We start from the raw sequence: 25158 nt of genomic DNA, 5'->3' as shown, positions 1-25158 counted from the left end.
TGCTTCGCAATTTAATTTTTAAGTGTCGGAAATTTCTCTTTCCAAAAACCAGTCAGAATCTATTACGTCTTGAACTAAATAGATGCATTCTATTTGATGCAGCGGAGCGCTTTTGAAGAGCCGGATATAATTGTTTTTTATCTTAATTACAGTATTATAACACTTTGAGTTTTTGGCTGTGATGCTACTTCTGGCCTATTTGGAAATGAACTATTTTTTGTACGTGTTGATGTATAGGAGGCAGCATTCCGGAGAGGTTCTGTACGTTAAAGAATTATTTCAGGGAAAAAAATTGGCTGGATGCTACAAATGAATTGCACAGTGAGAATAAAGCAGAGAGACTACCAAAATATATTTCGCAAAATATTAGAAAACCTAGTTTTGCATATTAAATTTGGTACAGCATGCATAATGTGTATTTATAAATAATGTCATTTACGAAGAAACGATTACTCTTATATAAAGTTAAATATCAAAATAGTAAATAATAATACTGGTTATCATTTTAATTATTTGAATTCCCTTAGATAAGGAAGAAGTATATATATATACACAGGAAGATAAAGGTTGAAAATATATCTCACAGTTGATTTAGCAGTCAGCAGTCAACTTTGCATGAATCTTATAATTTATGGGCAGCAAAACAGAGAATGAAACCTAGTACACTCTTTGTTGCAAGGTTAAACAAGAAAAAGAAATAATTCTGAAAAGAGAAAAGAAAGTGACTGAAAATAAAAAAGAAAAAATAATTCATACAATTGACACTAGAAAAGGATTTAAAAATTTGAATTAAGTGAAAGAAATAAAAGTTAGGTCTATTCACTGAAAGATTTTTAGCAGAGTTAGATCTCCACAACCATGTTATAAATGCATTATAAAATGAGAAAAGGAGATTGTCAGATTTTATGAAAATAGAAATCAAATATATCATAGCTTACCATAATAGGAGCTAGCCTAGGATGTCATCCATATTAAAAAAAATGCACTTTTAATCAAATAAAAAAAATACAGTACTCCTGCTTACTAGTATAAATAGGCCAAATTTTTGGCTATTTTCAAATTTTATAAAAGCAAATAGGCAGATTAAGTAGTTTGGAGCTCAGTTTTGACATAAAATTTCAGTGCTCCAGCTAGCAATTTTTAGCAGGGCGCATCGCCCGTTCAGAAATTCGTTCCGCCCTGTTGCCCCGCCTGCATTCTCGCATACCAGAGGTCTACCGTGGTTCCCCGGATGAACCTCTGGCACATTTCGCCGATATTTATGGTTTGGTTACATTACAGGTAAAACGTTTCAGCCAATCAGCGTCGTTTCGCGACAAATCGTAGCGAACCAATCAAAATCGTCCGTGAAAAGCGTGACCGCGTCCTTACCATATTATCGAGGGAATACGATGTCCATTTACGGCGAATATTATTATTTCTTGATGTAAATCTCTTACGTCGAATTACAGGAATAAATCTTTATTTATCGCAATCATGGAATACAGCCTTTATCCATCGTAAGCAAGTATCTTAATTATAGTTGTTTACATATTTTTTGAAGTTTCAGTTCGGAGTTCCAAATAATGGCGAACAATGATTGACTGAAACCACTCCCGATAGTAATTACGAGTGCGCATGCTCACCAAGTAAACGATGGAAATAAATCAGAGGTTCGTCTCGGGATTTTGACGAACCTCTGATGGATGAGAATGCCCTGCCTGGCACCCTGCCCGTTTTACAACCATTCATTTCCTTTTAAGCCAACCTCCCCTTTTTTGCCTCAGTGGTTATAATAAACTGCTTTATTACACCTTTTTATCGAGTGATACACTCCGGGGGGTGGGGGGTGGGCCTTGACATAATTGGCAAACAATTACCTGCTTAGTCTGCTACACCAGCATTAAAATCACTGAAGCTTAGTGTTAAAACAATATCTAACCAGTCTGAAAATTATCTTCATTTTCACGTCGCTTGTCAAACTGTACTTTCGTTTTCGGTCGCGGACGTTAATGTCCGTTCATACACAATTAAAACTTAAGTCCAGACAACAGACATTTAAATGTTATTGATAAAATTGACCACAATCAAATTTAAATAGGAAAATTTTTTACCTTGATCATTTTAAAAGTTTTTGAAATCGAAAGTAGATCGTCGTCTGCTGTATAAAATTGCCGATTTTTCGTGAATATTTCTTTGAAATAAGTTTAATAAGATGTAAGGTCACTGTAAACTTTAATGTCAGATACTGTAAACTGATGTTTAACTGTCTGCATCATAATAATTTTTCAAAAATATTATTTAAAAATGAGTTTAATTAAAAGTGTAACCATACCCGGATATAAAATTTTGGATACCCGGAATACGTTCTATTAGAAGTGCTAAACTGGCATTTAGTCTGTTGTAAGCTAAAAACTTTGCCTTATTTCATTTATTTAAATGAAAGTTTAAACTTTATCTTCTGTATGTTACACATATAAATTTATAAATATCAAGTACTTGAAAATGTGTTCTGAAATTTTAAGAAGTAATATGGGTCTAAACAGAATAAAAGTTATAAAATGTTATGCTAGCTACAGAAATGATTTCAAGCTTTTATTTCTTTAACACAGATATTGTTATTAAATAAAAAATTACAAAGAACAGGCCTGGATTCAGGGCCGGACCAAGGGGGCCTGTGCCCCCCCCCCCCCCCCCCCCCCCCTGGCTGAAAAGCGACAAACTCATCAAAAATGCACCCTACTATTTTGACAAAAGAGTATTTTTTTCTCAAAATTTAGACCCAGAAACGCAGCAGAGGCCACCATTTATTACCTGTATTTCAAAATTTTCCAGGGGAGAGCCCCCTGACTACCCAATTAAGAGGAGAGTAACATACCCCTGCAATACCTCGAAATTTACACATAAAATGCACCTGAGGCCATCATTTCGCGCCTGTATTTCAAAAATTTCTGGAACTGCCAAGTAAAATATGAGCAACAGCATTCTAAGTATATAAGAGATGACAAACTGAGCCTATCAAAGCACAAAGTATGCTTAATACCATGCCTTAAGTGTGCCTGATATAATGCTAAAAGTATACAAAATTCCTTGTCTAAAGTGTATGTTAACATGCCCTTAATGCATGCACAAGTTACAATTTTATTGGTGGGGGATGCCCCCGGAACCCCCGCCCCCTTGAAGACAGAAGTGCCCTTCTCATTGCCAGCACCCTGCCCTTTTTTAATCCTAGCTGGAGCACTGTATTTCTTTGGATGAATAAAATTTGTGAAATGTGGAAAATTTGAATTATTCAAGTGCAGCAATAAATTAAGTTCTTTGCAAACACTGAACACTCTTCGTTTATCAAGGTCAGTTTCAGGATTATAATTATTATGGTCCATTTCTGGGCGGAGAGTTGATTAGAAAAAAGATGACAGGCTAAAGTGCAGAAAACAGTTTGAAAACAGTTTGGTAAACATCAGGGATGATTCATGATTAACTACTGTAACTTTTCTGTAATGTATGCATTACTGTATGGGATGACACTACTTGAAAACCACAGGCAGTCCTCCTACAGGTACAAGTCATTTTTTTAAGACAGGTGAACCATTTTCAGAAGGCTGTAATTGCACATCACACGAGTCATAGAAAGAAACAAATTGTACAGCATATAAAAATGTATATGATAATCTACAAAACAATTGTCCATTAAATGATATAATTGAATTTCGGGTGGACATGGACTGCAGGGGTCTAGCTAGGTCCAAATTTTTGGGAGAAGTCACTTCTCCCTCAAGCTGTTTTAGGGAGAAGTGGGGAGACTTTAGGGAGAAGTGGGAAGACTTTCTACCGCAATGATGTTGAGTGATTCGAAAGGTGGCTGTAATTTTCTTGTTTCTTGATAAAAAACATTGATGTGACCGTTCATTTTTAGCCCACCATCATCAGATGGTGGGCTATTAAAATCACTCTGCGTCCGTGGTCCGTCCGTCCGTCATTCCGTCCGTCCGTCCGTCAGTCCGTCCGTCCGTCCGTTAACAATTTCTCGTTATCGCATCTCCTCAGAAACTACTGGGGGGATTTTGACCAAACTTTGTCAGAATGATGTATTGGTACCCTAGTTGTGTCCCCCTGAAAATCAGACTGGTTCAACAATTTATGAGTGAGTTATGGCCCTTTGTTTATTTCTATAATTTACATAGATTTATATAGGGAAAAACTTTGAAAACCTTCTTGTCCAAAACCACAGAGCCTAGGGCTTTGATATTTGGTATGAAGCATTATCTAGTGGTCCTCTACCAAGATGATTCAAATTATTTCTCTGGGGTCAAATATGGCCCCGCCCTGGGGGTCACATGATTTATATAGACTTGTATAGGGAAAAACTTTGAAAAACCTCTTGTCCAAAACTACAGGGCCTAGGGCTTTGATATTTTGTATGTGACATCATCTAGTGGTCTTCAACTAAGATTATTCAAATTATACCCCTAGGGTCAAATATGGCCCCACCCTGGGGGTCATATGGTTTACATAGACTTATATAGGGAAAAACTTTGAAAATCTTCTTGTCCAAACCACAAAGCCTAGGGCTTTGATACTTGTAATGTAGCATCATCTAGTGGTTCTCTACCAAGTTTGTTCGAATTATCCCCCTAGGGTCAAATATGGCCCCGCCCCGGGGGTCACATGGTTCATATAGACTTATATAGGGAAAAGCTTTTAAAATCTTCTTGTCAATAACTACAACATTAAAATTTGGACATGTATATTTTTGAGTGGCAAGATGAACCTTGACACGAGTTGACCTTGATTTTGACCTAGTGACCTACTGTCACATTTCTGTAGCTACAGCCTTCAAATTTGGACCACATGCATAGTTTTGTGCACTTGAAAAAACTTTGACCTTGATTTTGACCTAGTGACCTACTTTCACATTTTTGAAGGTACAGGTATCAAATTTGGCCATATGCATAGTTCCGTGTTTCAAAATGAAATTTGACATTGATTTTGACCTAGTGACCTACTTTCACATTTTTGAAGGTACAGTCTTCAAATTTGGACCACATGCATAGTTTTGTGTTCCGAAATGAAATTTGACCTTGATTTTGACCCAGTGACCTACTTTCTCATTTCTCAAGCTACAGCCTTCAAATTTGGACCACATGCATGGTTTTATGTACCAAAACAAACTTTGACCTTTACATTGACCTAGTGACCTACTTTCACATTTTTGAAGGTACAAGCTTCAAATTTGGACCACATGCATAGTTCTATATTCTGAAATAAAATTTGACCTTGATTTTGACCTAGTGACCTACTTTCACATTTCTCAAGCTACAGCCTTCAAATTCGGACCACATGCATAGTTTTGTGTACCGAAATGAACTTTGACCTTAAGATTGACCTAGTGACCTACTTTCACATTTCTGTAGCTACAGGCTTCAAATTTAGACCACATGCATAGGATTGTGTACCGAAACAAACTTTGACCTTGACATTGACCTAGTGACCTACTTTCACATTTTTGAAGAAACAGGCTTCAGATTTGGACCACATGCATAGATTTGTGTTCTGAAGTGAAATTTGACCCTTGATTTTGACCTAGTGACCTACTTACACATTTCTCAAGCTAAGCCTTCAAATTTGGGCCACTTGCATAGTTTTGTGTACCAAATTAAACTTTGACCTGAAGATTGATCTAGTGACCTACTTTCACATTTCTCAAGCTACAGCTTTCGAATTTGGACCACATGCACAGTGTTGTGTACGGAAATGAAATTTGACCTTAAGCTAGTCAGTAAGTCTTGAAATTTGGAACACTCCAAAATGGCACATTGGTGGGCGCCAAGATCACTCTGTGATCTCTTGTCTTAGTTAGATCATTTCCCATACAGTGGTTATCGTTTTCTTACAAAATTCTGAAAAAAGTCGTTTTCAAAATTCAAGCCGATGCTATAAATGTAACACGCCGAATTTTGGTTATATCTTGTACATGTATGAAGTATTTATTATTAACACCGAGCAAAGAAGTAGAGGTGTATTTATTTTTTATAGCTCTTTGCACCGAGTCATTCACTGAAGAATGTCAGTATCTCACTCGAAATATAAAACTGAAAGTAAAATGTGTACAGTAATCTAGAAATACATATTCAAATAAATTCATCGATGGGAGTCAATTTAACGTAGTTAATACATTACATGTCGTTCTTTTATCATAGATAACAAATAATTGTGAACCATATTCCAATTAATCGCATAGTTAATCAGCAGTTTCTTTAATAAAACATTGTTTTTTTTGCACTCGAACATGTTGACAATTAACGCGAAGTGTCAAAGACGTAAACGCGGCGCTGATTGGCTTAACACAATAGACTCTGGTGTATCGGATAATTTGATTCGCTTTCACACTTCTCGGCATAATCTCGCAAGTACCTGAGGTAGGCGGAGCTTAAATTATGCTGCCGGCGTGTGTTTGTGTATTCGACACTCATTATGACACGGTGCAAATTGTCAACAGTCTGGGTAGCAGTAATTAGCGAATGCGGAAATCAGTACTTAGCGAGTGCGGAAATCAAAGAAAATCGGGCGACTTGCATTTCGCTTTGAGGTTAGATTTGAGCGAAGTTTGAAGTTCTAGAGCGCCTGTTTCGCTCAAGTCGCCCAGTCGCGAGAGCCCTGCATGGACTGCATGAATAGGCTTAGTAACACTTCCGGACAGTTCAGTGCCTTAAAAACTGACCATTTTCAAAGAACTGTTAATGTTATCATTGTTTTGATGTATTTAGGGTAATGTCTCAGTGCTGAAATTTCAAATTATCAGGTTTAACATCATTTTCAGCAGTTTTGTAAATTGGTTTATTTATTTACAAATGGCATTCTTTTTTTAAAGGGAGACAACTTTTTGAGAATAAAGGTAGTATGAAATAGTACGGGAAAGTACAGTAAATCATGTGTTAGATAGGTAGATTTTTGGTAAAGATATTTTGTGAGAAGTTCCGAATCATGCCGATTTCATAAACGTCATTATGTTTAAAAATGGTGCAAAACCCAAAACAAAACATACAAAAGTAATTTTGTTCATTTCTTTACAATAGTTGTTTCCCTTAGATTTAACAAATGGTAATCTGTCATTAAAATTGTATATGATAGATCCATAGAAAAAAAAATCGAAGAAAAACTTATTTTTCAATTTTGGGGCTTCATGGACATTTTTTCAAGTACTTAAAAAATATACATGTTTTATACAGTTCTAAATATAGTATGACATTAACCGCTTATGTAGAACTCTTACGACATTTGCTTTCCAGATCCTAAGGCAAAAGTCAATAGAATGACAATTCTTAAGTAGCATAATAAAAATGTTTTATTTGATGTTCAATTTTTAGCTCATCTGATTTTTTGAAAAAAAATGATGAGTTATTGTCATCACTTGAGCGGTTGTCGGCATCGGCGTCTGCGTCGGCCTTGCCTCGTTAAGTTTTATGTTTAGGTCAGCTTTTCTCCTAAAATATCAAAGCTATTGCTTTGAAACTTGGAATACTTGTTCACCATCATAAGCTGACCCTGTATAGCAAGAAACATAACTCCATCTTGCTTTTTGCAAGATTTATGGCCCCTTTTGTACTTAGAAAATTTCAGATTTCTTGGTTAAGTTTTATGTTTAGGTCAACTTTTCTTCTAAACTATCAAAGCTATTGCTTTGAAACTTGGAATACTTGTTCACCATCATAAGCAGACCCTGTACATCAAGAAACATAACTCCATCTTGCTTTTTGCAAGATTTATTGCCCCTTTTGGACTTAGAAAATCAGTTTTCTTGGTTAAGTTTTATGTTTAGGTCAGCTTTTATCCTAAACTATCAAAGCTATTGCTTTAAAACTTGCAACACTTGTTCACCATCATAAGTTGAACCTGTATAGCAAGAAACATAACTCCGTCCTGCTTTTTGCAAGATTTATGGCCCCTTTTTGGACTTGGAAAATATCAGATTTCTTGGTTAAGTTTTATGTTTAGGTCAACTTTTTCTCTTAAACTACCAAAGCTATTGCTTTGAAACTTGCAACACTTGTTCACCATCATAAGCTGACCCTGTACAGCAAGCAACATAACTCCATCCTGCTTTTTGCAATAATTATTGCCCCTTATGGACTTAGAAAATCATTTTCTTGGTTGAGTATTATGTTTAAGTCAACTTTTCTCATAAACTATCAAAGCTATTGCTTTAAAACTTGCAACAGTTTTTCACCATCATAAGTGGACACTGTACATCAAGAAACATAACTCTATCCTGCTTTTTGCAAGAATGGTGGCCCTTTTTAGACTTAGAAAATCATGGGTAGGACAATATTTCTATTACACAAAAAAAAAAATCAGATGAGCGTCAGCACCCGCAAGGCGGTGCTCTTGTTATACAAAACACAACTCTCTGCAGTTTGGTGATATGCCGCTAAACCTTGAAAAATAACCAACACAAGAAAGAATAGAATTTTCATTTTCTTTGAAAAATGGTAGTTTTCAATGAACATTTGGTAATACTCACAAATAACTGTATACAGGTACACCTGTGTTAAAAACACAACTGATATCTGTATATCATAAGATTAAAATTTACAACTTGATGGTGTATTATATTTATATTGTGGGCAGAAACGAAAACTTAGTAAATTTTTTAGATAATATTTTTGTGATTTTTTAAATCTTTTTGAAATATTTCAAAAAAAAGTCAGTGAAAATGTTATAGTTAAAGTTCTGTGTTGGAATATTATAACGTAAATACGATGATGGATTTAACAGCTGTTTGTGTTTCTCAGTTTTTCACCTAAATTTGATGATGAGCCGAAAACGATTTTCAGGTAAATTCAGAAAATTATTTTACCACATGAAGAAGAAGATCATGTATATACTTTTAATGTAATTGTAGTATATTGAGGGGAAAATCCTGCAGGCTTCTAGCAGATGTTTTGTGGCAGAAAGGTAATTGTACTGGAGTATAATTAATTTGGGAGGAGTTCTTTTTTCTGTTCAGTTTCATGCCCAGATTTTGTATTCAGTAGGTCAAAATTTCAGTACTAGTATATGAGCCGTGCCATGGGAAAACCAACATAGTGGCTTTGCGACCAGCATGGATCCAGACCAGCCTGCGCATCCGCGCAGTCTGGTCAGGATCCATGCTGTTCGCTTTCAAAGCCTATTGGAATTAGAGAATCTGTTAGCGAACAGTATGGATCCTGACCAGACTGCGCGGATGCGCAGGCTGGTCTGGATCCATGCTGGTCGCAAAGCCACTATGTTGGTTTTCTCATGGCACGGCTCATATGTAAGAAATTAAAAACGAGTGTTACGTTTATGTGCAGTGTTTCAAATCTCGTGGCCTCAATGCGAGACTAGTCTATCTGCTTCTATTTCTATACACACATAGACTAGTTTCGCATTGAGGCGACGATCTGATGTTTGTCATAGTTTGCAAGATTCTATTCAGTACTCAGATTGCTACTTTCCACTCGTACTCTGCACATACTATGTATCATTTACAATTTTGACAGGGTGTTATATAGCAAATACTTGATATGCTATATATCTCACAGGATGCTATGATGTTATGCCGCTTAGCTCAGTAGGTAGAGCGTCTGTATACGGATCGCGGGGTCGCGAGTTTGATCCTCGGGCGGGGCGTATGTTCTCCGTGACTATTTGATAAACGTCATTGCTTCTGAAATCATCAGTCCTCCACCTCTGATTCATGTGGGGAAGTTGGCAGTTACTTGTAGAGAACGGGTTTGTACTGGTACAGAATCCAGGAACACTGGTTAGGTTAACTGCCCGCCGTTACATGACTGAAATACTGTTGAAAAACGGCGTTAAACCCAAAACAAACAAACAAATAAACAAAGCTATGGTGTTATACAGTACACAGATGATACTATATAGATCACAGGATGCTACTATGTATCACATGGTGTTATACGGCACGCACTGTGTAGCTCACATGATGCTACTATGTATCACATGGTGTTATACGGCACGCACTGTGTAGCTCACAGGATGCTACTATGTATCACCTGGTGTTATACGGCACGCACTGTGTAGCTCACAGGATGCTACTATGTATCACCTGGTGTTATTCGGCACGCACTGTGTGAGCTGTATCACCTGGTGTTATACAGCACGCACTGTGTAGCTCACAGGATGCTACTATGTATCACATCATGTTATACAGTACACAGATGATACTAAATAGATCACAGGATGCTACTATCTATCCAATGGTGTTATACAGCACACACATGATGCTATATAGCTCACAAGATGCTACTATCTATCCAATGGTGTTATACAGCACGCACTGTGTAGCTCACAGGATGCTACTATCCATCACATTGTGTTATACAGCACACACATGATGCTATATAGCTCACAAGATGCTACTATCTATCCAGTGGTGTTATACAGGACACACATGATATAGCTCACTGGATGCCACAAGGTTTTACTTACAATATAACATGGTGCTATACAGCACACACATATGTAACAACGTTCACAGGGTGCTTTAGAGCACACACATTTTACTATGTAGGATACACTGCTAGTCATCATTTACAGTATACACAGGGTGCTGTACAGCACACACATTTTACTATGTAGGACACACTGCTAGTCATCATTTACAGTATACACAGGTATTGTTTAGAATATTCACAGGGTGCTTTACAGCAGACAGATGTTACAATGTAGCTCACATGATGCTACAAGGTATTGTATAGAATATTCACAGGGTGCTATATAGAATACACAATGTCATGATACTATATAGCTCACAGGATGCTACAAGGTATTGTTTAGAATATTCACAGGGTGCTATATAGAATACACATGATACTGTATTGCTCACAGGATGCCACAGGGTATTGTTTAGAATATTCACAGGGGACTATATAGAATACACATAATACTGTACAGCTCACAGGATGCCACAAGGTATTGTTTAGAATATTCACAGAGTGCTATATAGAATACACATGAAACTATACAGCTCACAGGATGCCACAATGTATTGTTTAGAATATTCACAGGTACACATAATACTATACAGCTCACAGGATGCCACAAGGTATTGTATAGAATATTCACAGAGTGCTATATAGAATACACAATGTCATAATACTATACAGCTCACAGGATGCCACAAGGTATTGTTTAGAATATTCACAGAGTGCTATATAGAATACACATGAAACTATACAGCTCACAGGATGCCACAATGTATTGTTTAGAATATTCACAGGTACACATGATACTATATAGCTCACAGGATGCCACAAGGTATTGTTTAGAATATTCACAGGGTGCTATACAGCAGACGGATGTTACTATGTAGCTCACAGAATGCTACAAGTCATCATTTACAATATTCACATACACTCTTATAATACAGCATACACATATATATAGCTTGACACAGCATGCTACAAGGTATCTTGTGTAATACAGCATACACATATATATAGCTTGACACAGCATGCTACAAGGTACCTTGTGTTATACAGCATACACATATATATAGCTTGACACAGCATGTTACAAGGTACCTTGTGTTATACAGCACACACATATATAAAGCTTGACACAGCATGCTACAAGGTACCTTGTGTTATACAGCACACACATATATATATAGCTTGACACAGCATGCTACAAGGTACCTTGTGTTATACAGCACACACATATATAAAGCTTGACACAGCATGCTACAAGGTACCTTGTGTTATACAGCACACACATATATAAAGCTTGACACAGCATGCTACAAGGTACCTTGTGTTATACAGCACACACATATATAAAGCTTGACACAGCATGCTACAAGGTACCTTGTGTTATACAGCACACACATATATATAGAGCTTGACACAGCATGCTACAAGGTATCGTGTGTTATACAGCACACACATATATAAAGCTTGACACAGCATGCTACAAGGTACCTTGTGTTATACAGCACACACATATATATAGAGCTTGACACAGCATGCTACAAGGTATCGTGTGTTATACAGCACACACATATATAAAGCTTGACACAGCATGCTACAAGGTATCTTGTGTAATACAGCACACACATATATATAGCTTGACACAGCATGCTACAAGGTATCATGTGTTATACAGCACACACAAAATACTGTATGATACACAGGATACTACAAAGTACTTATGGTGACTTGCGGTGACAAACTACACGCAAGGTGCTATAATCACATACAGTATTCAGCAAACACAGAGTGCTGTATGGCACACTTTATCCTTTGTACCACTAAAGGATGCTCAAGATCACAAGGTGATATACAACTCTCATAGGGTGATATTCAGTACACACAGGGTGATATACTTGGCACTCAAATGTTACAGCCAGTAGTCGAGATGATATCAACACCAAAGTGGTTACAGTGGTAGAGCGCATGCTTCGAGTGCGGGAGGTCGTGGGTTCGATCCCCAGCCGCGTCATACCAAAAAACGTAAAACTTGGTACTAGTAGCTTCCTCTCTTGGTGCTCAGCGTTAAGAGGATAGTGCTAGGACTGGTCAGTCCGGTGTCAGTAAAATGTGACTGGATGAGCTATCATGTGACGTGTCTACGGCGTGATGTTCCAATGAGGCAGCACTATAAAGTTGGGCATTGTGCTCACTGCTACAAGTAGACACCATCTCCCTTTTATATGACTGAAAAATTGTTGAAAAAGACGTTAAACCCGAACACACATACACAGACAACACACACAGGGGGCTACAAATTATGTACTCACATGGTCATTACTCTCATATCAATGGGTGGGGGTCTTTTAATTTTGATTGTGGCATACAGTTGATCCTCAAGCCAACAGTCTGTGACCTTGTTTCATATTGAGGGAGACAAAAAATATTCTGTGACCTTGTTTCATATTGAGGGAGACAAAAAATATGTATATAAAAACATGTCTGCATGCTAGGTGAATGATAAATTGATGATGTTTGATCAATAAAATTTGTATAATCTTGATCTAGTACATGGCAGAGGCAGTAAGGTTAATATCCTGCTGTTGAAATATTCAAGGAAAAAAAGTATTTCATTGGTTTCGGAAAACTCATCTTATAGCATCATGTGTTTGATATGACCTATGGGTCAACCATTCAACCTCTGTATTGATGTCTTGCTTTTTCCCCCCTTTGAGCAATTAAGGTACCATCAAGGTGCGCACAGCTATTTTGGAAAGGTTATGCTTAAACAACATTAGGAAATATATCTGACTGAAGGTTTATTAGTAAGTCAGGTAATAGATACAAAAACATTACGCGGGCTTAGCGCAAAACGGTTGTAACTCCTTCTTTATTTCATATAAGTTACAACCGTTTTGCGCTAAGCCCGCGATTAGTCAGTCTGTGTATAGAAAAAAAAAGATAACCTTTTTAACCATCCGGTATGGAAAATCCCGGGTATGGAAAATCCATACTTTATATATGCAGTTATATGTAGGTCAGGTCATGCTTGCATAAAAGCATAAATCCCTTAAAACCTGGAGAGAATTCTTATATTGATTTGTACATTTGAGCCGCGCCATGAGAAAACCAACATAGTGGCTTTGCGACCAGCATGGATCCAGACCAGCCTGCGCATCCGTGCAGTCTGGTCAGGATCCATGCTGTTCGCTTTCAAAGTCTATTGCATTTAGAGAAACCGTTAGCGAACAGCATGGATCCTGACCAGACTGTGCGGATGCGCAGGCTGGTCTGGATCCATGCTGGTCACAAACCCACTATGTTGGTTTTGTCATGGCACAGCTCACTTTAGAATTGGATTGAGCTATGCCGTTTACCTGATATGAGCAGGTGCACGTGCACACCACATAAGTTTTGTGTTTACAGAAAACAGCACAAAGTTACAGTTGAATCTGTTTTCATAAACTTGATTTGAATTGGATTGGCAAACGTTTTTCAAATGGAATTTCATGAATTTTAGAAGTCAGTTTAATTGTTAGTTAAGTGTTATTAACAATTAAAGAGTCTTGAAAATAAGAAAATAACATAATAGATGCCTGGAAGATATTTTCTGCTTTTCAATTCCACAGTTACTGTAAATTATGTGACGAGAACCTCAAAATAGAGAAATATTCTTTAAAATTTTGTTGTTTTTGATGAAAGGCCAAGCTGGTAAGCTTTAGGGAAAGAATTTGAAATTGTTGTACAAAATTTGAAAATTCAGAAACAGGGAACTGTTCACTCGATCAGCATGATACTTATCGCGTCATCAGGTGTCCAGGTATTAACTGACTTTGGTTTCAGTAAAATCTGGTCAACAGCAGGGGGCACTTGCACTTGACAGAAACCTACCATATGAGTTTAATTTTGGTGCAACAAAATGTTTTGACTGTAGTTCTCCATTATCACACAGAAGTTACTACTTAATTGTTAATTAAATTATACTAATTTATTTTAGCTCGATTGTGATGAAAGCTTAAAGCTGACTTGGACCACTCTCGAGTCCGCTTCCCAGAAAAACCAGTACTGGTGTCATATGAGAAGTCATGGTCGTGACCCCAATGGGGCTCCAACCCACGACCCCCTGGTTGAGCGGCTAACACCTCAACCACTAGACCACCGCTTACTTGTTAATTGATTTCTGCAAGTTGTCTTTTATTATGATGTGAAAGAAAAATGGCAGAAAGTCAACTTAATAAGACTATACTCATATTATGCATATTAGGATGTGTTTTTTCAAGGATGCACATAGTCAGGTAATGAATCATAATTAAGCATGTATTTTGTGTAATGACCTACATGAAAGAAGATAAATATGTTTAATGATAAGTCACTCTCAGTTTTTCCTATGGTTTATGAGTACAAATATTATTACTGTGCTAGAATTTATGCAGCCTTTGAGGGGTACAAGGCTTTGATGGTAAGGTATGACTAGAAGAATGTAACGTTTGCAATAAGAAATATTTGGGAATCACATTCACATGTAGACGGTGACAGCATCTGGCATAACGTGCCAAAGCTGCTGCCCAACAACACAAGCAGTGCAAGACTTCATAAATTTTTATTCTTTATAATATTTCATCTGTTGAAAGCTTTATATATCCTTTTACCTCCAGAATTGTCACCTGCAGAATTGTTACCTTAAGAACTGTCACTTTCCCCAAAAGTGTCACCTCCTCTAGAATTATTGCTTCCAGAACAGTTACATATCTCCTTCAAAACTGCAAGCGATTTTCTAAAGAAATCATTCTGGGTCCTGAATGGATAAACTACAGAGGGATATCTCATTCTGAAGGTACAGTTAAGGGATTTAGAAAACAGCTATAATTATGATGATAAGCTCAGGAGAAAGAGCACAAAACTGATATATTCAGCCAGAGGTCAAGTGTTGGAAGTATTCAGAGACACTTCAGAACACTGTAATGTATAGATACTATTCTGAAATATTCAGAAAGAGTTCAGACAATGTCAGAATTCATGCTCAGTCATTATTCAGACAACACCTTTATGAAAAAGCATGGTTCAGACAGTATTCAGAAAATGAATTTCATGAGGAAGAGAACAATAGAAATACTGGGTAGGTATATGTAACTGAAATAAAAAAATTAATGTCATCTGTTAGGAGCTGTTGTAACAAAGAAGAAAGAAAATTTCATCTCGGAAAGTGGCAGCCATCTTGAATTGCAAGCATAATTCTGATGCCACAAGTATGCTGAAATCCATTTCTGCCATTAGGAAAATGAAATTTATAAAATCTGCCTTTCACAAATGCAATTTATCATGGAGAGATTACCTTTGAAACTTTACTAGTGGTGTAGAATTTATAATGTGGGGAAGCCAATTAACCCTTAGCCTGCTGCAGGCGAATTTAACAGCCTTTGCAAACAGCTTGGAACCAGATCAGACGCCGATTAAATCTGCGTCTGATCAGGTTCCAAGCTGTTTGCTACTCTGACAATATTTCTTCCAATTTTGGAGCAAATTGAATGAATTTTGCTATTTTAGCAGATGACATTTCCAGCAGACGACAATTTATCTAGCATGCTAAGGGTTAAGGAAGATGGGTGGTTCTATATTCAGGTGCCCAACCATGCCTGAAACAGTGAGGGGCACCTAGAGTCTTTCTTTACCATCTATAGCTGGAGAAGTCACCGTTTGACCTAAATTGTGTAGTGTGTGAAAAGGAAGAGAAAAGGAAGAAGAGTGTCGCAGTCTTTAAACTTTACATTGAAAGATAGATAGAGGAAACAATTACAGCAATGAGACAATTATCCCTTAACACTTCACTCCGAATGACTGCACTAAACTGAATTTTTTTAGGTATCTAATTTTAATCTTTCAAGTGTTATATAAATAGTGTTGCAAGTGCATTCTTGCATGTTTGTGGCAACCAAATACAGTAAAGTGAGAATGAAACATTTTTGCTATATATAATAAAGACAGTATTGCTTTAAATCAACACAGGGAAATAGTATTGCAGATTTTTCTCAATACAGTGTAGAAAGAAAGTAAACACATATATGAGTACATAACTTTTAGGACGGTTTTTAGTGGGTTTTTGAGTATTTTTCTGCCCTGAACTTTACTTAAAGAAAGGTGATGAGTATGATTTATGTTTATAATGAATATACATTAATCTCATCTTTCAAGAGATCAAGAATTTAGCATATTATTTAATATGTCAGACTTGTAGCCTAGCAGTGTAATGTACATGATAGTAATAAAGATGAAAGCACCCTGCAGTCATATTTTCAGCATTAAAAGAAGAAAAAAAGAACTGCAGATATGATAAAGAAGGCGGCGTAGATAACTAAAGTCTTTATTATTAAATTCAAGGTTTAGCACAATTGTTTCAAGTGTATGCTGATATAGGTTGCTCCATGCAAAACCAGAAAGATGTTATTCTTGGAACTTGTGTTGTTTTGTATGTCATGTGATGCCGAGGAAATACCTGGGGCGTGTTAAACACTCCACACAGGTAATTAAGTAAGTTTAGTATAGAACAAGTGGTAATATACACAAGTTTTTTTCTGTCTGTTGAGAGGTTAGTTTAGAACAATTTGTTATTTTCTCAGAAGTTGTTATGTTGATTTTAGCAGAGATGCTGCCTATTTAATGACAATTATATGAACCGAACTGAGTTAATTTGGTACATTCATTAGATTGTTAATTAACGCTTTTGGAGTTTACACAGTGCAGTGGTTGGAGGATATTTTTATTTTTTGGTCGTCACATATATATTTGGTGAGTACCCGAATGCCATGATATTAGTATTGCTTTTCTTCATTTTGTGATTGAGTGGTAGATTGCTGAAGGTTTTGACTTCACTCCAAGCCATAATTTGAATATTGTGTTTTTGCTGACCTTTGATTTCAGTGAATTTACCTTTCTTACATTGCCTGCATTTCTGACACTAAATACATCTGTCTTTGCTGGTCTTTCATTATAAACACAGCTTTCTTGCCAATATGAATGACATTAATTTTGTCTTTGTTGGCCTTCGGTTGCAGTAAACACAACTTTCTTCTGGCCTTATGTGATTGACAACAATTCTGTCTTTTTGCTGACCTTTGTTTGCAGTATTTATTTTTACAATGTGACTTTCTTGTCCATAATATTGATTTCCTTGCTCACCTTTAATTTCAATACACATAGCTTTCTTGCCTATATGAATGACACTGATTTCTGTCAAACACAGCCCAACTTTCCTGCCTATTTGGTATATCTTTGCTGTGTTTTGATGCTTTCTTGCCTTGTTTGTATGTTTGGTGGCAAAATTCTTTAGTTTTTGCTGACCCTTAAGTTGCTGTTGGCTACATAATTCATCATCTTCGCTTCTATTCTTGTAAACACAACATTGAATAACTGGCTTTTGATTTTGTTTTTAGTTAAAATAAAATATAGTGTTTTACCAATGTAAATGTCACTGAACTTTAAATACGCATCTCATTTATCATCAGCTTTGAAACCTTTTGCCTGTGTTTCTATTAGTCCTTTACAGACCCTGCAGACATGTACTTCACATGGTTTAACAGCAGAAACAATACTGAATTTTTGAAATGTGTGATGGGCAACAACTGTGACATATATACCATGCAGTCCATAAGTTGCTTGTTTTCCACCTCCGTACGTTTCATTGAATAAAGAAAAAACTAAAGAAATGTTGTACCACTGGGGATCTGTCTTTCTACTTCTTCGTCAGTTATTTAAAGGTTTCAGAGTCAGCAGAGTTGGCACAGTTGTAACAAGTCTCTGAGTGTTCCATAATATATCTGTCAGTCATCTGTGTTGCCAATGCTATTGTTCAGTGCTTTAGAACAGTTTCTACGAGTTTTGAGATGGGCCTTCAAGCTGTTCTGTATTTTCATGATCGCTTTTGTATTCTATCGACCCATTGATTCACATTTCCACATCCATCATCTATCACTGAGTATAGAGTAAGGAACATAGTTATCATATACTCAACAATATTACTGTACTATGTATTGCCCTGACATCAATATGGTATATACTGGTTGATTAGTTTCTAATTAAGTCAACATTCTGATTGCTAATTCAGAGTTGCTTAAATCCTGACCAGAGTGAGTGTTCTCACATGATGACCCGTAGAAATTAATTACTCGTATTATATGTTGGTATATTATGATATAAATCAGAAATTATATCTGTTTCTCTAAGTACACAAATTAAGTAGAATGCAAGTAATATGTCATTTAGCGTCAGTTTTGTTGCACAAGACTGCTGTACCGTGACTGGCTATATTCTCGATTTACTATACAACTATAATATTGTGGAAGATTATGGACGGAAAAAGTGTTTTGTCCTAGATAGGAAATAACTTGCTAACAATTTTTTTTTATGTTACAAAAAAATGTAGTATTATATGAAAGTGATGTATCGTCAATGTGTCGGGTAAGTCAATTTAAGTCATATTCGTAGTCTAAATATGAAATAGAATCTTAAATATTATGATATGTTGAGACATTGCATTTCCATATACTGGTAATATGAACTATTCAGGTAAAGTCAAGGTCACATCATTAAATATTACTTGAGCTTTATATATAGCACACCAAATAAGCGCATGATGTGTCATATAAAAAGGTGTTTAAGTGGCAACTCAAGACAGATTGGTATTCCTTGAGAAAAAAAGTACTTGTCATTTCAGATTGTCATTTTTGTACGGTCCTGTCAAAAACTTCTGTTGCTACTTAACAAATGATGTTGATGCAAAGAAATGTTGCTGAATCAGGTAAAAATGAAATCAGCAAACCAAGGTCATTTGTTGTTACAAAAATGAAGGCATGACAGATCGTAATAAAGTCTGATTGGAGGAACCCATTATGAGCGAAATACAGTTACACGTCGCTCTATTGGGCATCAACGGTTCATTAGTATCAGGGCTCCCTAACGCAGACTCCAAGTACCAAACCGCTTTCCTTATACTTTCTGTAGGTGAGCTGCTCAACTCGAGCTCATCCCCTTGTGACCTTGGTTACAGAGTCTCTCTGGTGCTTTGTAAGATTTGATATATGTTTTGAATTTGAATTTTAAGCCACGAGTTGCAATGGTCCTCCTATAAAAGCGGAATTGGTTTGAGTTTTTTTTATTTACTTGAAGTAAAAATCTAGTTTGTTGATTATAAAAGCAGGTAAGTATGGCACTGTGTATATGCTGTTTATTACAGAGAACAGGTGTTCACAGTTGATCAGTTACTGGTGTTTTATTTGAGTGCTACATTTCCCATCTCTGATACCTGGGTAGGGCTATGTGTGCAGAATAAATGCTGATTGAACTTCCAGTACCTAGATTTGGTTACAACATGCTGTGGTTTTGCATCATTTTCAAGAGCAGAAAGAACTATGGTTTCTACATTGAATCATAGTCTGTATATTGAACCATGGTCTGTACATTGAACCATGGTCTGAATATTGAACCATGGTCTGAGTATTGAACCATGGTCTGAACATTGAACCATAGTCTGAGTATTGAACCATTCCATGAACATGAAGTAGTTCAGTACACATACCTCAAAGATCGTTGCTAGAGATGCAGGTAAAAAGTTTTTATAAACTTTACAAAATCCAGTTATGACCTGGTAACGATGCTAAATATAATAGTTAGCACTTCTGATTTTCAATGGATTGTGTTCTGTAATAGGTTATTTGTGAGGCGTTCGGGTGTGATATGGTCCTGACACACTGAACATGATGTCTGCTATCTAATGTTCAACTGTAGTTTCATGTATGAGTGGCTTCTACAGAAGAATATTTGTCAATCTAGTTCTAGGAGGATTGAAATGCAAGACACAGAATATGCTCTTGAAGCATCCAGTTGGCTTACCTGCAAGATGTAAAGCATGTTCCATACAAAATAAAGGATCACGATTTAATGTCTCATCTGGAAGTCTGTTGGTAAAATTAGTTTGAGAAATAGAGGATCAAACTCGCAGCCCTTTTTTCCAAGTGTATGACTTAGAGAGAGAAAATCCCTAACCGTTTTTCATCAGTGAATAACTTTCAGCGGGGAATAATAGCCTCCAGCAGGGAATAGCTTCCAATCCTATTGTTACTGATCAATTTTTCCCACTCAGACCTTTTCCTGTATGCAGTGATTTTCTTCATACATGCTCTTCATATTGTTTACCATACTGTCAAGTTTTTGGTGATTAAATGCTCCAGATCTACTATTTTATTGATCATAAAAGCAAATTTTCTGGAATCTTGTTTATCGCATCTGGCTTCCTTACAACACCACTTCTAGTTGTTTTTTTTTTCTGTCTTGAAGATTTCGGAGTAAAAAGTCTGTAGATCTGCTCTACTTTGTTTATTTTCAGCTGAATTTATAATTGTCTGTGCAAATCGGAAAATACCTTGTGAAATTATAGATACAGATATGAGTGCAGGTTTTAGGGTCAGTAAGTTTTTATGGTACAAAAAAATAGGCCGTCAGGTTCTTATTTTTGGTAAACAGAAAGAATATATTTTTCTGAGGTAAGAATAAATGTGGTGTTAATAAAATGTTGTGTTCAATTGTTGCAGGTAAAGTTGCACCTGAAAATATGCGTTACGATATTTAATATATTGCCGAGCTAATTCATATTTATCTCTAAGTAAATTTACATTTAACAAAAGTGTGCTATTGAAATTACGATCATGTTTGCAATATAATTTCCTTGATCAAATTAAAGTACTTACAGTTATTGAGGCCATTTTAAACTTAATCGTTCTATATCAAGAAATGGTACATGTAAAAGGGAAGTATAATAAGCTTCTTTATGATGAAGTATTAGCCTGTCAGGTTAGAGTAGAAGGTAGGACTTGCATTGTGAGGCAAGGGGTTGCAAGTTCTATCCTCAGGAGCAGCATAATTTATACTCTCTGTGAAGATTTTACAGAAGTTGTGCCAGCAGTCATTTGTCCCCCACCTGTGAGCCATACTGATAATTTGTCAGTAACATGCCGAGAACATTGAGTCAGTACTGCTGCTGAATCCAAGAACACTTTATTAGTATAACTGACAGCCATTTTGTTGTTTAAACAGCCTTAAAACCCAGTCAAGCAAACTTTTTTATGACCTTTATATGACCACATATGATATAACTCATTGATTCGCCCCTGTAGTAGTAGAGTGCCAGCTTCAAGAGCAGGAGGTTGCGGGTTCACTCCCTGGTCACTTCATACCTTAAGATGTGAAAAATGGTGCTAGGAGCTTCCTTTCCTGGTGCTCAGCATTAAGAGGATAGTACTGTAACTTGTTTGGCATAATGCGCTCACTGGTACAAGTACACAATTTATTGAAATAAGTAAATCATTTCTCCAAATTTTCATTACCCCACCCACTCCAGGGACAATATTTGATTATGCTAACTTATCAAGTCAACAAATAAGGATGAAAAAGGAAAGAGAAGTGTTTGTGTTAAAGCCTATTTCCTGCCGTTTAGCCACACAATGTGTACATACCACAGATTTCAGTATATGAAAGTAAATTTTAACTAAGGTATCTGTTTATTCTCTTCAAATTTAAACTTAAATGGTTTAAGAAAACCTTACAGACTACAATCATTTTTCATGTTGTTATTTGTGGTTTCTCTGTGTATGGAAGTACCGTACAGTATTTGTAAAGGAACAAGCAGGGTTTTAGGATTTCTCAAGCAGGTTAGTATAAGCCCATTTCTTAGATATGCAACAGCCATGCAGTGAAACTAAGTCAGTTTTGTCCAGGGTACTTTGGATTTATTAATATTCATGGACAAGATACTTGCAACTGGTTTAAAATTTGCTTTTTTCAGCTTGACAATACAAAGTGTATGGAGTACTATTACACACGCTCCAGCTTCGGCAACGGCTTTCAAAGTTAAATGGCATCTGCACTTTCACTTTTTTCTATTATTGCTTGATAGATTTGATTGAAATCTAAAATAGTTGTTCTGTGTCATCAGGCACACATAAGACATTCTTATGTCAATATCTCGCTTTTATTAGAATTTCGGGTGCAACTTTTGATGCACTTCCATTCTTTCTCTATTATTACTATATGGATTTGATTCAAACTTAAAATAGTTGTTCTACATTATCACCAACATCATATGACACAAGGTCTGTAACTCTTGCACCAATATTTCATGAATTATGCCCCCCTTTTACTTAGAATTTCAGGTTAAAATTTTGATGTACGTTCACTCTATCTTCATTATTACTATTATGGATTTGGTCTAAACTAGAATTAGTTTTTCCTCATCATAGGTCCTTAATTCTGGCAGAAATATTCCAAGAATTATGTCCCTTTATACTTAATGTTTTGAAAGGATTTTACTCAAACTTGAGCTGTTGATCTACATTGGGGAGTATTAATCACTCCAGTGATAGCTCTGAATTTTCCTCAGATATGTCCTATCTCACTATCAAGCAGAGAATAGTCTGCAAGCTTTCACACTTTTGCATTTTTTTTTTTGCACCATATCCTTAATAATATATAAGTCCAAATTACTAATTGTTGTACGAAAGACATTTTCTTGTAGCCAAAGGTTAATCAGTGTTTCTTAATAGTTGTCTAGCAAACAATGCATTAACTTGTAATCAACTGATTTTGGCTAACTGGAATTTAGATGTCATTAAAGATTAAGCATTTGGGTGTGTGCATGCTTCTATTTATAGCGGCTGTATCTATATTTAGTGTTCTGTAATGATGTGGTTTTAATTGCACATGAAACCATTCAGGAATGGATGCAATTATAATGCAGGTATTGTCTTATGCTGTAGCTGGTATGTTCAGAAAATGACAAAAAATGGAAGAAAAATTTCTTTATATACTGCAAAAAAAATGAGGAAGCTCAGTGTTTGAATGTCGGAGACACTTTTAGCGACGTGTGTTGAAAATTGTGGGCTTAATACGGCCAGTGGAATTGTGTTGGAAAATATGTGAAAACTGGTTGAATTCTGTTGGAATTTTGTTATGCTCTAAAATACACTGGACAAAAAACTGACCAGATTGGATCTTTGGAAAGTTTCAGCTGAAACAAAAACAATACCCATATTGCAACAGGTTATATACCAATATAACTCCTGCAGTTGTCTCCCCTGAAGAATGTATACAGTCAGGAGTACTGTCCTGAATTGTCCCTTGATTAATGAAAGAATTATTTAGCAGAAAATAATGAAAAACCTGAGGCTTAATGGTATGATATTGAGTATTTCTCTTTCATGCAAGTTGATAAATAAAAAAACACCAATGGAATATGACTACATAAATATTTGCTCTGTCCACGAGAAATTAATTCATTCTGATAGATACGATCAGTTCAATACTTAAATATTGCATGAGTGAGTTGATTTCAGAGGTTCAGTTCAACTTAGATCTGTGTTATTTTCAAGTGCAGAAAAGCCCTCTTACAATTATTTTTTTGGTAAAAATTAATTTTTTTATTTCTTCAAAATATTGGTGAAGTAAAGCAGATATGAAGCAGAAGTCAGAAGTAAGCCGTTTTAAAGTAGACATTATGAAGGAGATTGTCTGCTTTGTGCCACATTTTCAACATTATTCCATGATTTATTCTGCAAAAAAAATCTTTTAATTATCAGCCTCAAGTTCATGGACATTTAAGATGCTTATAACCATGTTCTGAGATGTGTTGTTGACTTATATACACTTGGCGTAACCTTGATCAGGGCGATATTCAGTTTAAAACACTCCAAAAGTTAATTTTAGTTTTTGAGAACATCTTCAGTTTACAGCCATTGTCCATTAACAAGAGCTGGGAAAGGATGAATGGTTCAACCTGGATCCATAATTTCCTAGCTCATGGTGATAAAAATATTATGGATTTGTTGAGATTTTCTGATAGCCACAACATGGCAGCAATAGATCTAAGCAATTTTAACCCTTTGCTTGCTGGCGGCAGTAATTCTGCCTTTGCGACCAGTGCAGACCAAGATCAGCCTGCACATCCGTGCAGTCTGATCATGGTCTGCACTGTTCACTATTCAGTCAGTAAATTTTCAGTAAACACCCCTTCGAATAATAAATGGTATTGCCCAAATTGAATGATGGACCAGTCCATTATAGAAATTTAGCAGGGTAAGGGTTAAAGGAAACACTGCATGTAAGACTTGCGTGTACTTTGGTCATTTGGTGGATAAAAGGATGTAAATTCTACAGTTCTGACTTGGATTACTTGTAAACAGAGGTGTATATTTTGCTGCGAAAAGGACGTAGTTTCTTTATGATTACAATGATATTCCTTTAAACAAAGGGTATAATACAAGAGTTGAGTCCACATACACTGTTCTTGCACTGAAAGGTACACCATTTTGTATTAAGGTTCATACATACATTGTTCTTGCACTGATAGTTGTGCAAGTACAGGTGTACTTAGTAATGTAGGTTATCTGGCCTGTGTTATAATATGCCAACTTTTATCATACCGGTAGGTTTATATTTTCTTGAAAATAAAAATTTCATTCTTTTAATTTTGTTCCAAATGTGGTTTTGGCAGCATTATAATATAATCAGCACAGATACTGTAACGTAAGTTGGAAATTTAAAATAGTCTCGATTTAAAACAGATTGCCTGTGTTTTTGAATTTTTTATCAAAAATATTGACAGTAAATAATTAAAGATACCCTTTGATGGATTCTAAAGAGGCTGTCTCCTCTAATTACTCCAAAAAGTAGGTAAGCTGTGAAC

General features: G+C 36.1%; 1 protein-coding gene across 21 annotated transcripts in view; it reads left to right on the top strand.

Annotated features, from left to right (window-relative positions):
* Window positions 1-25158, top strand: part of LOC123561834 (rho guanine nucleotide exchange factor 12-like) — a 148675-nt gene that overhangs the window by 28526 nt on the left and 94991 nt on the right. Inside the window, exon 1 of one of the 21 annotated variants that reach the window (XM_053552870.1) lies at window positions 8592-8813. The exons of 19 other annotated variants lie outside the window; for them this stretch is intronic. In XM_053552870.1, the coding sequence (XP_053408845.1) occupies window positions 8789-8813 (25 nt within the window). In that variant the 5' untranslated portion in view covers window positions 8592-8788. Of the gene's footprint in view, window positions 1-8591; window positions 8814-18750; window positions 18885-25158 lie in introns of those variants that run through there. One more of the 21 variants, XM_045354478.2, reaches the window with a different exon arrangement.

The sequence above is a fragment of the Mercenaria mercenaria genome, chromosome 10 (assembly GCF_021730395.1).
Source record: "Mercenaria mercenaria strain notata chromosome 10, MADL_Memer_1, whole genome shotgun sequence".
In the NCBI taxonomy this organism is placed as follows: domain Eukaryota; kingdom Metazoa; phylum Mollusca; class Bivalvia; order Venerida; family Veneridae; genus Mercenaria; species Mercenaria mercenaria.
This window is presented reverse-complemented; position numbering and strand designations above follow the sequence as displayed.